We start from the raw sequence: 13,082 nt of genomic DNA on the forward strand, positions 1-13,082 counted from the left end.
ATCACCACTGACATTACATCCACAATAACACTAACCATTGCCTGCACCGTATCGACAGCACCAATCACCACTGACATTACATCCACAATAACACTAACCATTGCCTGCACCGTATCGACAGCACCAATCACCACTGACATTACATCCACAATAACACTAACCATTGTCTGCACCGTATCGACAGCACCAATCACCACTGACATTACATCCACAATAACACTAACCATTGTCTGCACCGTATCGACAGCACCAATCACCACCGACATTACATCCACAATAACACTAACCATTGCCTGCACCGTATCGACAGCACCAATCACCACTGACATTACATCCACAATAACACTAACCATTGCCTGCACCGTATCGACAGCACCAATCATCACTGACATTACATCCACAATAACACTAACCATTGTCTGCACCGTATCGACAGCACCAATCACCACTGACATTACATCCACAATAACACTAACCATTGCCTGCACCGTATCGACAGCACCAATCACCACTGACATTACATCCACAATAACACTAACCATTGTCTGCACCGTATCGACAGCACCAATCATCACTGACATCACATCCACAATAACACTAACCATTGTCTGCACCGTATCGACAGCACCAATCATCACTGACATCACATCCACAATAACACTAACCATTGTCTGCACCGTATCGACAGCACCAATCATCACTGACATTACATCCACAATAACACTAACCATTGCCTGCACCGTATCGACAGCACCAATCATCACTGACATTACATCCACAATAACACTAACCATTGCCTGCACCTTATCGACAGCACCAATCACCACTGACATTACATCCACAATAACACTAACCATTGTCTGCACCGTATCCTTGACAGCACCAATCACTGCCCAGACGGAATCTATGACAGCACCAGTCATCACCTGCACCAACTCCATGTTCACAAGACACCAGCTGCAGCCACACCAGAGTCCAGCACACCAGTTACAGCCCTGCTGAAGGTGCTGACTCTGCAATGCAACTGCAGCGATGGCAGGACAGCAGAGTATAATGAACTCCGTCGGGAGCCCATCACCCGTGGAACCACCTAACCCCCCAACCCTCACCCTAGGAGTCAGCTGGTCAGGAGGGGAGGCCATGTGAACTATTTCACTAAAGAGTCCACGGGCAGTACATCACGTGCAAGGTGTGTATAAAACATGGAGCTCAGGGCCCGATTTCGCACAGCGACTGGATTGCCCTTTCATTTGCACCTTTTCAATTGTTTTTGTGGAGTTTTTTTTCCCAATTTCACCCCTCTTCTGAAGGTGGACACTCGATCGGGTTGGGGTTCGACAGCAATTGTCCAAGTGGCTAGTCTTCGTATGTGAGCCTAGACAGTGAACGGCAGGAGGGTATTCAACCGTGGGGGCATCACAGAACCCGATTCTCTCCTCACCTGACAGAAACACACAAGCATGTTCCAGGGAGCGTCACTGGACAGTGGTCAGGCCCAAGATCCCAAACCGATTCTTCCCATTCCCAATACAGGGGCACTGAGGCCCATTGTAGGGCCCCTGCTACTGACCAGCAATCAAACTCCAGACCTTCCTGATCTTTACAGCTCAGCATATCACAGGAGGCCGTGTATTTACCCACTCAATAGGTGACCAGTTCAAACTTCAACTCTTAAGGTACCAGAGGTTGTCGCGAGGATTTGTGCAGCTGCAGAATACAGACAGCCTGCAGGTGGCACTCTTGAGCCTGGTAGATTTCACTATATTTTTGGTAAAATACTAAAGTTATGGGGACACTTCTCATGACACTCTGCAGTACGGAGAGAGGCTATCTGTGCTCCACTCAAAACAGTAAAAGTAATACTCACTCAAATAAGACAACAGCAAAAGACTGCACCAGTCGGTAGAACGTGTGCTCAGAGATGCATTTGGAATGGCACCGCTGGGGAGAGAGAGAGGGAGGGAGAGAGAGGGAGGATAAGAAAGAGGTTTCCTCTCTCTGCACAAGTACAAGATTTTATCACAGCTTTGATAATTTAGCATTTTACAAAACCATTTCATTTTATACACACTATTACAGTATTAGCTCAGTGGGTAGCACTCTTGTCTCTGCGTCAGAAGATTGTGGGTTCAGGACCCACTCCAGAGACTTGAGCCCATAATCCAGGCAACACTCCAGTACAGTACTGAGGGAGCGCGGCTGTGTCGGAGGGGCAGTACTGAGGGAGTGCTGCACTGTCGGAGGGGCAGTACTGAGGGAGCGCCGCACTGTCGGAGGGGCAGTACTGAGGGAGTGCTGCACTGTCGGAGGGGCAGTACTGAGGGAGCGCCGCACTGTCGGAGGGGCAGTACTGAGGGAGCGCGGCTGTGTCGGAGGGGCAGTACTGAGGGAGCGCCGCACTGTCGGAGGGGCAGTGCTGAGGGAGCGCCGCACTGTCGGAGGGGCAGTACTGAGGGAGCGCCGCACTGTCGGAGGGACAGTACTGAGGGAGCGCCGCACTGTCGGAGGGGCAGTACTGAGGGAGCGCCGCACTGTCGGAGGGGCAGTACTGAGGGAGCGCCGCACTGTCGGAGGGGCGGTACTGAGGGAGCGCCGCACTGTCGGAGGGGCAGTACTGAGGGAGCGCCGCACTGTCGGAGGGGCAGTACTGAGGGAGCGCCGCACTGTCGGAGGGGCAGTACTGAGGGAGCGCCGCACTGTCGGAGGGGCAGTACTGAGGGAGCGCCGCACTGTCGGAGGGGCAGTACTGAGGGAGCGCCGCACTGTCGGAGGGGCAGTACTGAGGGAGCGTCGCACTGTCGGAGGGGCAGTACTGAGGGAGCGCCGCACTGTCGGAGGGGCAGTACTGAGGGAGCGCCGCACTGTCGGAGGGGCAGTACTGAGGGAGCGTCGCACTGTCGGAGGGGCAGTACTGAGGGAGCGCCGCACTGTCTGAGGGACGGTACTAAGGGAGCGCCGCACCGTCGGAGGGGCAGTACTGAGGAAGCGCCGCACCGTCGGAGGGTCAGTGCTGGGGGAGCGCCGCACCGTCAGAGGGGCAGTACTGAGGGAGCGCCGCACTGTCGGAGGGGCAGTACTGAGGGAGCGCCGCACTGTCGGAGGGGCAGTACTGAGGGAGCGCCGCACTGTCTGAGGGACGGCCGCACTGTCTGAGGGACGGTACTGAGGGAGCGCCGCACTGTCGGAGGGGCACTACTGAGGGAGTGCCGCACTGTCTGAGGGACGGTACTGAGGGAGCGCCGCACTGTCGGAGGGTCAGTACTGAGGAAGCGCTGCACTGTCTGAGGGACGGTACTGAGGGAGCGCCGCACTGTCTGAGGGACGGTACTGAGGGAGCGCCGCACTGTCGGAGGGTCAGTACTGAGGAAGCGCTGCACTGTCGGAGGGTCAGTACTGAGGAAGCGCTGCACTGTCGGAGGAGCAGTACAGAGAGAGCGCCGCACTGTCGGAGGTGCCATCTTTCAGATGAGACGATGTAAAAGATCCCATAGCACTATTTCAAAGAAGAGCAGGGGAGTTCTCCCTGGTGTCCTGAGGCCAATATTTATCCCTCAACCACCATCACTAAAACAGATGATCTGGTCATTATCACATTGCTGTTTGTGGGAGCTTGCTGTGCGCAAATTGGCTGCCGCGTTTCCTACATTACAACAGTGACTCCACTTCAAAAGTACATCATTGGTTGTAAAGCGCTTTGGGATGTCCTGAGGTTGTGAAAGGTGCTATATAAATGTAAGTTTTTCTTTCTATAGTCTGAGCAAAACCCAACAAGTAAAAATATTCTGATGAAAGGTCATCGACCGGAAACGTTAACTCTCTCCACAGTTGCTGCCTGACCTGCCGAGGGCTAGACAGACTGGATGCAGGGAGGATGTTTCCCCTGGCTGCGGGGGGGGGGGGGGGGGGTCTAGAACGAGGGGTCACAGTCTCAGGATACGGGGTAGGACATTTAGGACTGAGACGAGGAGAAATTTCTTCACTCAGGGGGTGGTGAACCTGTGGAATTCTCGACCACAGAAGGCTGTGGAGGTCAATTCACTGAGTATATTTAAGAAGGAGATAGATACATTTCTAGACACAAAATGCATCAAGGGGTATGGGGAGAAAGCGAGAATATGGTATTGAGATAGAGGATCAGCCATGATCATATTGAATGGCGGAACAAGCTCGAAGGGCCGAAATTCCTACTCCTGCTCCTATTTTTCTATGTTTCCAGCATTTTCTGTTTTTTATTTAAGTGAAAATATTGCTTACTCCTGCACTCTGTAACCTGCCCAGTAGTGGCCTGACGTGCAGGTGCCTCTGTCAGTTATCACCCTCTAAACTGAGGGCAGGACACACCGTATGGAAATGTTCAGGTCCTCCCGTTCCCCACTGCCACTGCGCCAATACCACAATCGGCTACTAGAGGTCCTCAGTGAGCCACGGCAACAAAAACGGTCCCTTCAGTGGCTGCAAACAGGCCATTCGGCCCAACCAGTCCACGTCAGCCTTCACCGTCCCGGTGAACAAACCATCCGAAGCACATTTACCCGCGCCGTGTCCATATTTCTTTACCCACCTATCTATCCAATCTAATCCTGAACTTTGACCTAGTTTATACCTTCTAGTAATCCAGGGCATCTTATTAAGAAACTTCTTTGTTTTCTCTTTTTAAAAAAAAATGAAATTTATTTATTCTGTACCTTTGCAAACTCTTTTTTTTTTTTTAAACACCCCCGCCCCCACCCTGTGGGCCAATTTCTCCTTCCACCTCCCCTCACCTCACTCCACATCCTAATAAAATCTGCCCACATCCAATCTGGTCTTGTTTTTAATGCTGACTTTGCGCTTTCTAACTGGACCGTGACCCTCATCATAGTGGTCGCTGCTGCCAAGGTGCTCACTCACAGTTAGCTCAGTTACCGATCTATTTCATTGCTCAGCACCAGATCCAGCAGCACCTCCGCCCCTCCGCCCGACTAACCCCCTGCTCGAGGAGCGAGTCCGTGCACATTGCAGGAATCCCATTCCCTTCACTCCCTCGCTGCTCCAATGGATAAACGGATAATTAAAATCTCCGGAATAGTAATTCCTCCTCCTCTCTCTAATCTGACGGCAGATTTCCTCTCCCGTTTCCTTCCCACTATCTGGAGCTCTGTAAAACACCCTGGCTCATGGAACAAACCCTTTTTATCTTTGAGCTCCAACCTTACTGACTCTGCCTGTGCCCTGCCCGTCTACATCACCCTCGCACAGCAAGAGTCCTTAATATTGTCCTCAAACTCCTTTCTTGCTCACAAAGAAATAAAACCCTTTCTGTATCTACAGATTCTTTGAAAAATATTATTTTGCAATACTGAATTAAATCAGGTGGGCCGCAGGTTCTGATCACTGGCTTACAGAATTATCCAGCAAACAAGGAGGCCATTCAGCCCATCGTGCCTGTGCCGGCTCTTTGAGAAAGCTCTCCAATTAGTCCCACTCCCCTGCTCTTTCCCCACAGCCCTGCAAATGTTACTAAAATCTTTTGCTGGTGAAAAGACAGAGGAAACATGACACAGGTCCCCAGAATAATGAACGGCGCAGATAGGTTAGAGGTCAGCAGACTATACCACTTGGACAGCGAGCAGAGGACACAATAATCAAATTCACATGGTTGGAGCGAGATCAGAATGTACCACAGGATAGTGGGCATGAGGAACAGACTACCAGAAAGTGGTTAATTCTGGGCACAGTCCATGTTTGAGCCATTCTTGCTCCAAGCCCATGTTAAGCGCCCACTTGCCATTTGCTTCGGAATATACCGCTTGCCCCAGCGATAACTCCGTCCTAGCAAGCGACTACCCTGACTGCCCAAAACCTGTGCAGGATAATCCCATCTTGTAATTTGACACACAGCCACGAGCTGCTCCCACCCTTGTTCACACCTGGGCGCTGACGTATTTCGCAAACCAATCTCTGTCTTGGCTGTTTTCCTCAGAGCACAGCTCCCCGAACCGAGCCTTTTCCTCCTGGCCAATTTCTTCCCTGCAAGGTGAGAGTGAGGAGCAGAGTTAGGAGATGTTTCACATCAAGTTTGAGACAATTCCCCCGGTCCCTTCCGCCTCCCCACCCCTTCCCGTTTATCGCTTTCACCAAAGACGATTTTCACCCACCCCCATGTTTCTTATTGGAAGCTCAGTTACCACGGTACTGGACTAGTAATCATCATAAAGTCAGAAGTGGGGATGTTCGCTGATGACTGCAGTGTTCAATACCATTCGCAACTCCTCAGATAATGAAGCAGTCCGTGCCTGCACGCAGCAAGACCTGGATGACATTCAGGCTTGGGCTGAGAAGTAACATTCGCGCTACACAAGTGCCAGGCAATGCCCATCTCCAACAACAGAGAGAGTCTAACCACCGCCCCTTGACATTCAACGGCATTACCACCACATCCTGGGGGTCACCACTGACCAAAAACTTAACTGGACCAGCCACATAAATACTGTGGCTACAAGAGGTCAGAGGCTGGGTTTTCTGCAGCGAGTGACTCACCTCCCGACTCCCCAAAGCCTTTCCACCATCTACAAGGCACAAGTAAGGAGTCATAGAGTTATACAGCACGGATAGAGGCCCTTCGGCCCATCGTGTCCGTGCCGGCCATCAAGCCCTGTCTAATCTAATCCCATATTCCAGCATTTGGTCCGTAGCCTTGTATGTTATGGCATTTCAAGTGCTCATCCAAATGCTTCTTAAATGTTGTGAGGGTTCCAGCCTCCACAACCCTTTCAGGCAGTGAGTTCCAGACTCCAACCACCCTCTGGGTGAAAAAGTTCTTTCTCAAATCCCCTCTAAACCTCCCGCCCTTTACCTTGAATCTATGCCCCCTAGTTATTGACCCTTCTACTAAGGGAAAAAGCTCCTCGGTATCCATACTATCTATGCCCCTCATAATTTTGTACACCTCAATCATGTCCCCCCTCAGCCTCCTCTGCTCCAAGGAAAACAAACCCAATCTGCCCAGTCTTTCTTCATAGCTGAAGCGCTCCAGCCCTGGTAACATCCTGGTGAATCTCCTCTGCACCCTCTCCAAAGCGATCACATCCTTCCTGTAGTGTGGCGACCAGAACTCCACACAGTATTCCAGCTGTGGCCTAACCAGTGTTTTATACAGCTCCATCATAACCTCCTTGCTCTTATATTCTATGCCTCGGCTAATGAAGGCAAGTATCCCATATGCCTTTTTTACCACCTTATCCACCTGTTCCGCCGCCTTCAGGGATCTGTGTACTTGCACACCCAGATCCCTCTGACCCTCCGTCTTGCCTAGGGTCTTACCATTCATTGTGTATTCCCTTGCCTTGTTAGTCCCCCCAAAGTGCATCACCTCGCACTTTTCCGGGTTAAATTCCATTTGCCACTGTTCCGCCCATCTGACCAACCCATCTATATCGTCCTGCAGACTGAGGCTACCCTCCTCGCTATTTACCACCCTACCAATTTTTGTATCATCCGCGAACTTACTGATCATACCTTTTACATTCATATCCAAGTCATTAATGTAGACCACAAACAGCAAGGGACCCAGCACCGATCCCTGTGGTACCCCACTGGCCACAGGCTTCCAGTCACAAAAACAACCTTCGACCATCACCCTCTGCCTTCTGCCACTAAGCCAGTTTTGTATCCAATGTGCCAAGGCACCCTGGATTCCATGGGCTCTTACCTTCTTGACCAGTCTCCTGTGCGGGACTTTATCGAAGGCCTTACTGAAATCCATGTATACCACATCCACTGCGTTACCCTCATCCACACACCTAGTCACCCCCTCAAAAAATTCAATCAAATTAGTCAGACATGATCTTCCCTTGACAAAGCCATGTTGACTATCCCTGATTAATCCTTGCCTCTCCAAGTGGAGACTAATTTTGTCCCTCAGAATTTTTTCCAATAATTTTCCTACCACTGATGTTAGGCTCACTGGCCTGTAGTTCCCCGGTTTTTCCCTACTTCCCTTCTTGAATAATGGTACTACATTAGCGGTTCTCCAGTCCTCTGGCACATCCCCTGTGGCCAGAGAGGTCCTGAATATATGTGTTAGAGCCCCCACAATCTCTTCCTTTGCCTCACACAGCAGCCTGGGATACATTTCGTCCGGGCCTGGGGATTTATCCATTTTTAGGCCTGCTAAAACCGCCAATACCTCCTCCCTCTCGATGTTAATATGTTCAAGCATATCACAGTCCCCCCGCCCTATTACTATGTCTACATCGTCCTCCTCCATAGTGAAAACAGATGCAAAAAATTCATTTAGAACCCCTCCTACATCTTCCGGCTCCACACACAGATTGCCACTTTTGTCCCTAATGGGCCCTATTTTTTCCCTAGTTATCCTCTTACCCTTAATATACTTATAAAACATCTTAGGATTTTCCTTTATTTTGCTCGCCAGTGTTATTTCATGGCCCCTCCTTGATCTCCTAATTTCTTTTTTAAGTATCCCCCTGCACTTTTTGTACTCCCCAAGGGCTTCCTCCGTCTTTAGCCTTTTGTATCTGCCAAAAGCCCTCCTTTTTTTCCTAATCCATTCTCGTATATCCCCTGACATCCAAGGTTCCCTGTGGTTTTTGGAACCACCCTTGACCTTTACGGGAACATGTTGCCATTGTATGATCTCAATCTCCCTTCTGAAAGCCTCCCATTGCTCCGATGCGGATTTTCCTACAAGTAGCTGATCCCAGTCCATTTTGGCCAGATCCTGCCTTATCCTATTAAAATCGGCCTTCCCCCAATTTAGAACCTTTATTTCCGGCCCATCCCTGTCCTTTTCCATGACCACCTTAAATCTCACCATATTATGGTCACTGTCACCAAAGTGCTCACCTACTAGCACTTTTTCCACTTGGCCGGCCACATTCCCTAGAATTAGGTCCAGTACCGCCCCCTCTCTTGTAGGACTTTCTACATGCTGGCTCAAAAAGCTCTCCTGGATGCACTTTAAGAATTCTACACCCTCTGAGCCTTTCACACTTTGACTATCCCAGTTAATATTGGGGAAGTTGAAATCCCCCATTATTATTACCCTATTATTTGCACATTTCTCTGAGATTTGCCTACATATCTGTTCCTCTATCTCCCCCTGACTGTTTGGAGGCCTATAGTACACTCCCAGCAAAGTGCTTGCCCCCTTTTTGTTTTTAAGCTCCATCCATATGGCCTCATTAGAGGAACCTGCTAATATATCATCCCTCCTTACTGCAGTAATTGACTCCTTAATTAATATTGCAACACCCCCTCCTCTTTTACCTCCCCCTCTGTCTCGCCTGAAGATTCTGTACCCCGGAATATTGAGCTGCCAGTCTTGCCCCTCCCTCAACCATGTCTCCGTGATAGCAACAATATCATACTCCCATGTGTTTATCAACACCTTCAGTTCATCCACCTTATTTGCAAGACTCCTTGCATTAAAATAGATGCCATCCAGCCTTGCCCTTATATATTTGCCCTGTCTACCAAGCTGACTTGTTTTTTTCTCTATAATTGGCAGCACATCACCCCCTATTTCAGCTCCCCTCTGTATCCCATCCCCCTGCCAAGTTAGTTTAAACCCCCCCCAACAGTGCTAGCAAACCTCCCCGCAAGGATATTTGTCCCGTTCTGGTTCAGGTGCAACCCGTCCGACTTGTACAAGTCCCACCTTTCCCAGAAGCAGGCCCAGTGATCCAGGAAACTAAAACCCTCCCCCCTACACCAACTCTTTAGCCACGCATTCATCTGCACTATCCTCCTATTCCTATACTCACTAGCACGTGGCACTGGGAGTAATCCAGAGATTACAACCTTTGAGGTCCTGCTCTTTAATCTGTTACCTAGCTCCCTAAATTCTTGATGCAGGACCTCATCCCCCTTCCTACCTATGTCGTTGGTCCCAATGTGGACCACGACCTCTGCCTGCTCACCCTCCCCCCTTAAGAATGCCCTGTAGCCGCTCAGTGACATCCATGACCCTGGCTCCAGGGAGGCAACAAACCATCCTGGAGTCACGTTTGCGGCCACAGAAACGCCTATCTGTTCCCCTTACGATAGAATCCCCTACCACTATTGCTCTCCCACTCTTTTTCCTCCCTTCCTGAGCAGCAGAAGCATCCCTGGTGCCAGGAAGCTGGCTGCTGCTGCCTTCCCCTGGTGAGTCATCCCCCTCAACAGTATCCAACTTGGTATACCTGTTTGAAAGGGGGATGTCCGCAGGGGTTCCCTGCACTTCCTGCCTGCCTCTGTTGCTCCGCCTGATGGTCACCCACTTTCTTTCTGCCTGTGCAGCCCTACCCTGAGGCATGAACAACTCGCTAAACGTGCTATCCACGACCCTCTCAGCATCGCGCATGCTCCAAAATTCATCCACCCGCAGCTCGAGCGCCGCAATGCGGTCTACAAGTAGCTGCAGCTGGATGCATTTCCCGCACACATGGTCGTCAGGGACACTGGCAGCATCCCTGACTTCCCACATGGAGCAAGAGGAGCAGAACACGGGTCTGAACTCTCCTGCCATGACTTACTCCTTTAATTAATTTAAAAATTTATTCAATACCCGAGTTACAGGTATACTCTAGGGCGCTTTATTTACCAACTGTCCCCACTACAACACAGAGACCCTAGAAATTTAACACCACAGAATTCAACCTTGTCTTGAAAAGAGAGAAATACTCACCAACCAATCACTTACCTGCTTCCTGCTGACGTCACACTTGGACTACTTTTTACCTCTCTCCTGGAACCTGGATTGGTATGCCTCTGACTGCTCCCTTTTAAGCTCCGCCGCCTCGGGCTGCTCCCGCGCAGGTCCGCTGCTTCTCCGGTCTCGGGGTTGTGGGCCTCGGTGCCTCTGACTGCTCCCTTTTAAGCTCCGCCGCCTCGGGCTGCTCCCGCGCAGGTCCGCTGCTTCTCCGGTCTCGGGGCTGTGGGCCTCGGTGCCTCTGACTGCTCCCTTTTAAGCTCCGCCGCCTCGGGCTGCTCCCGCGCAGGTCCGCTGCTTCTCCGGTCTCGGGGCTGTGGGCCTCGGTGCCTCTGACTGCTCCCTTTTAAGCTCCGCCGCCTCGGGCTGCTCCCGCGCAGGTCCGCTGCTTCTCCGGTCTCGGGGCTGTGGGCCTCGGTGCCTCTGACTGCTCCCTTTTAAGCTCCACCACCTCGGGCTGCTCCCGCGCAGGTCCGCTGCTTCTCCGGTCTCGGGGCTGTGGGCCTCGGTGCCTCTGACTGCTCCCTTTTAAGCTCCGCCGCCTCGGGCTGCTCCCGCGCAGGTCCGCTGCTTCTCCGGTCTCGGGGCTGTGGGCCTCGGTGCCTCTGACTGCTCCCTTTTAAGCTCCGCCGCCTCGGGCTGCTCCTGCGCAGGTCCGCTGCTTCTCCGGTCTCGGGGCTGTGGGCCTCGGTGCCCCGATGGAATACTCTCCACTTGCCTGGATGAGTGTAGCTCCAACAACACTGAACAAGCCCGACACCATCCAGGACAAAGCATCCCACTTGATCGGCACCCCATCCACCACCTTAAACATTCACTCCCTCCACCACCGGCATACCGTGGCTGCAGTGTGTACCATCTACAAGATGCACTGCAGCAACTCGCCAAGGCTTCTTCGGCAGCACCTCCCAAACCCGCGACCTCTTCCACCTAGAAGGACAAGGGCAGCAGGCGCATGGGAACACCACCACCTCCAAGTTCCCCTCCAAGTCACACACCATCCTGACTTGGAAATATATCGGCCGTTCCTTCATCGTCGCTGGGTCAAAATCCTGGAACTCCCTCCCTAACAGCACTGTGAGAGCGCGCGCGAGCGACGGGGGGAGAGAGCGCGCGCGAGCGACAGGGGGGGAGAGAGCGCGCGCGAGCGACAGGGGGGGAGAGAGCGCGCGCGAGCGACAGGGGGGGAGAGAGCGCGCGCGAGCGACAGGGGGGGAGAGAGCGCGCGCGAGCGACAGGGGGGGAGAGAGCGCGCGCGAGCGACAGGGGGGGGAGAGAGCGCGCGCGAGCGACGGGGGGGAGAGAGCGCGCGCGAGCGACAGGGGGGGAGAGAGCGCGCGCGAGCGACAGGGGGGGAGAGAGCGCGCGCGAGCGACAGGGGGGGAGAGAGCGCGCGCGAGCGACAGGGGGGGAGAGAGCGCGCGCGAGCGACAGGGGGGGAGAGAGCGCGCGCGAGCGACAGGGGGGGAGAGAGCGCGCGCGAGCGACGGGGGGAGAGAGCGCGCGCGAGCGACAGGGGGGGAGAGAGCGCGCGCGAGCGACAGGGGGGGAGAGAGCGCGCGCGAGCGACAGGGGGGGAGAGAGCGCGCGCGAGCGACAGGGGGGGAGAGAGCGCGCGCGAGCGACAGGGGGGGAGAGAGCGCGCGCGAGCGACAGGGGGGGAGAGAGCGCGCGCGAGCGACAGGGGGGGAGAGAGCGCGCGCGAGCGACAGGGGGGGAGAGAGCGCGCGCGAGCGACAGGGAGAGAGAGAGACAGAGACAGACAGGGACAGGGAGAGAGAGAGAGAGAGAGAGAGAGACACACACAGGGAGAGAAAGAGAGAGAGAGAAACCTGGCCTCGCCCTATATGACTCCAAGGTTAAATTCCTCCTCTATGCAGATGACCTGGTTCTGCTCCCACCAACTGAGGAGGGACTACAGCAGAACCTAGATCTGCTAGAGTCATTGTGTCAGACCTGGGCCCTGACAATAAGCCCCCAAAAAAAAAGTTCTTGTGTTCCAGCAAAGATCCAGACATCAGGGACCCAGAATAAACTTCACACTAGGAGCAACTAAAATTGAACAAACTACAAATTACACATACTTAGGCTTAAAAATCAGTTCTACGGGAAATTTTCAATTGGCTGTGAATGAACTGAAAGAGAAAGCAAAAAGGGCTTTCTATGCCATTAAAAAGTCATTCCAAATAGAAATCCCAATTAGCATTTGGCTCAAAATTTTTAAATCAGTAATTCAACCAATTGCACTCTATGGCAGTGAGGTGTGGGGACTGCTAACACAACAAGAATTTGCAAAATGGGACGAACACCCAATTGAGATCCTACATGCAGAATTCTGTAAAAGTATCCTCCGGACTCAGAGGAAAACCGCAAACAATGCATGCAG

General features: G+C 52.5%; 1 protein-coding gene across 2 annotated transcripts in view; it reads right to left on the bottom strand.

Annotated features, from left to right (window-relative positions):
- Nucleotides 1-13,082, bottom strand: part of kiaa0513 (KIAA0513 ortholog) — a 128,002-nt gene that overhangs the window by 25,203 nt on the left and 89,717 nt on the right. For both annotated transcript variants that reach the window (XM_085991927.1, XM_085991928.1), the window contains 2 exons: nucleotides 5,910-6,009; nucleotides 1,868-1,941 (listed from right to left, as the gene is read on the bottom strand). In XM_085991927.1, coding sequence (XP_085848053.1) covers nucleotides 1,868-1,941; nucleotides 5,910-6,009 — 174 coding nt within the window. The remainder of the gene's footprint in view (nucleotides 1-1,867; nucleotides 1,942-5,909; nucleotides 6,010-13,082) is intronic.

Source organism: Somniosus microcephalus, chromosome 6 (assembly GCF_052327205.1).
Source record: "Somniosus microcephalus isolate GS21.2 chromosome 6, FLI_Smic_1.0, whole genome shotgun sequence".
NCBI classification, from domain to species: Eukaryota; Metazoa; Chordata; class Chondrichthyes; order Squaliformes; family Somniosidae; genus Somniosus; species Somniosus microcephalus.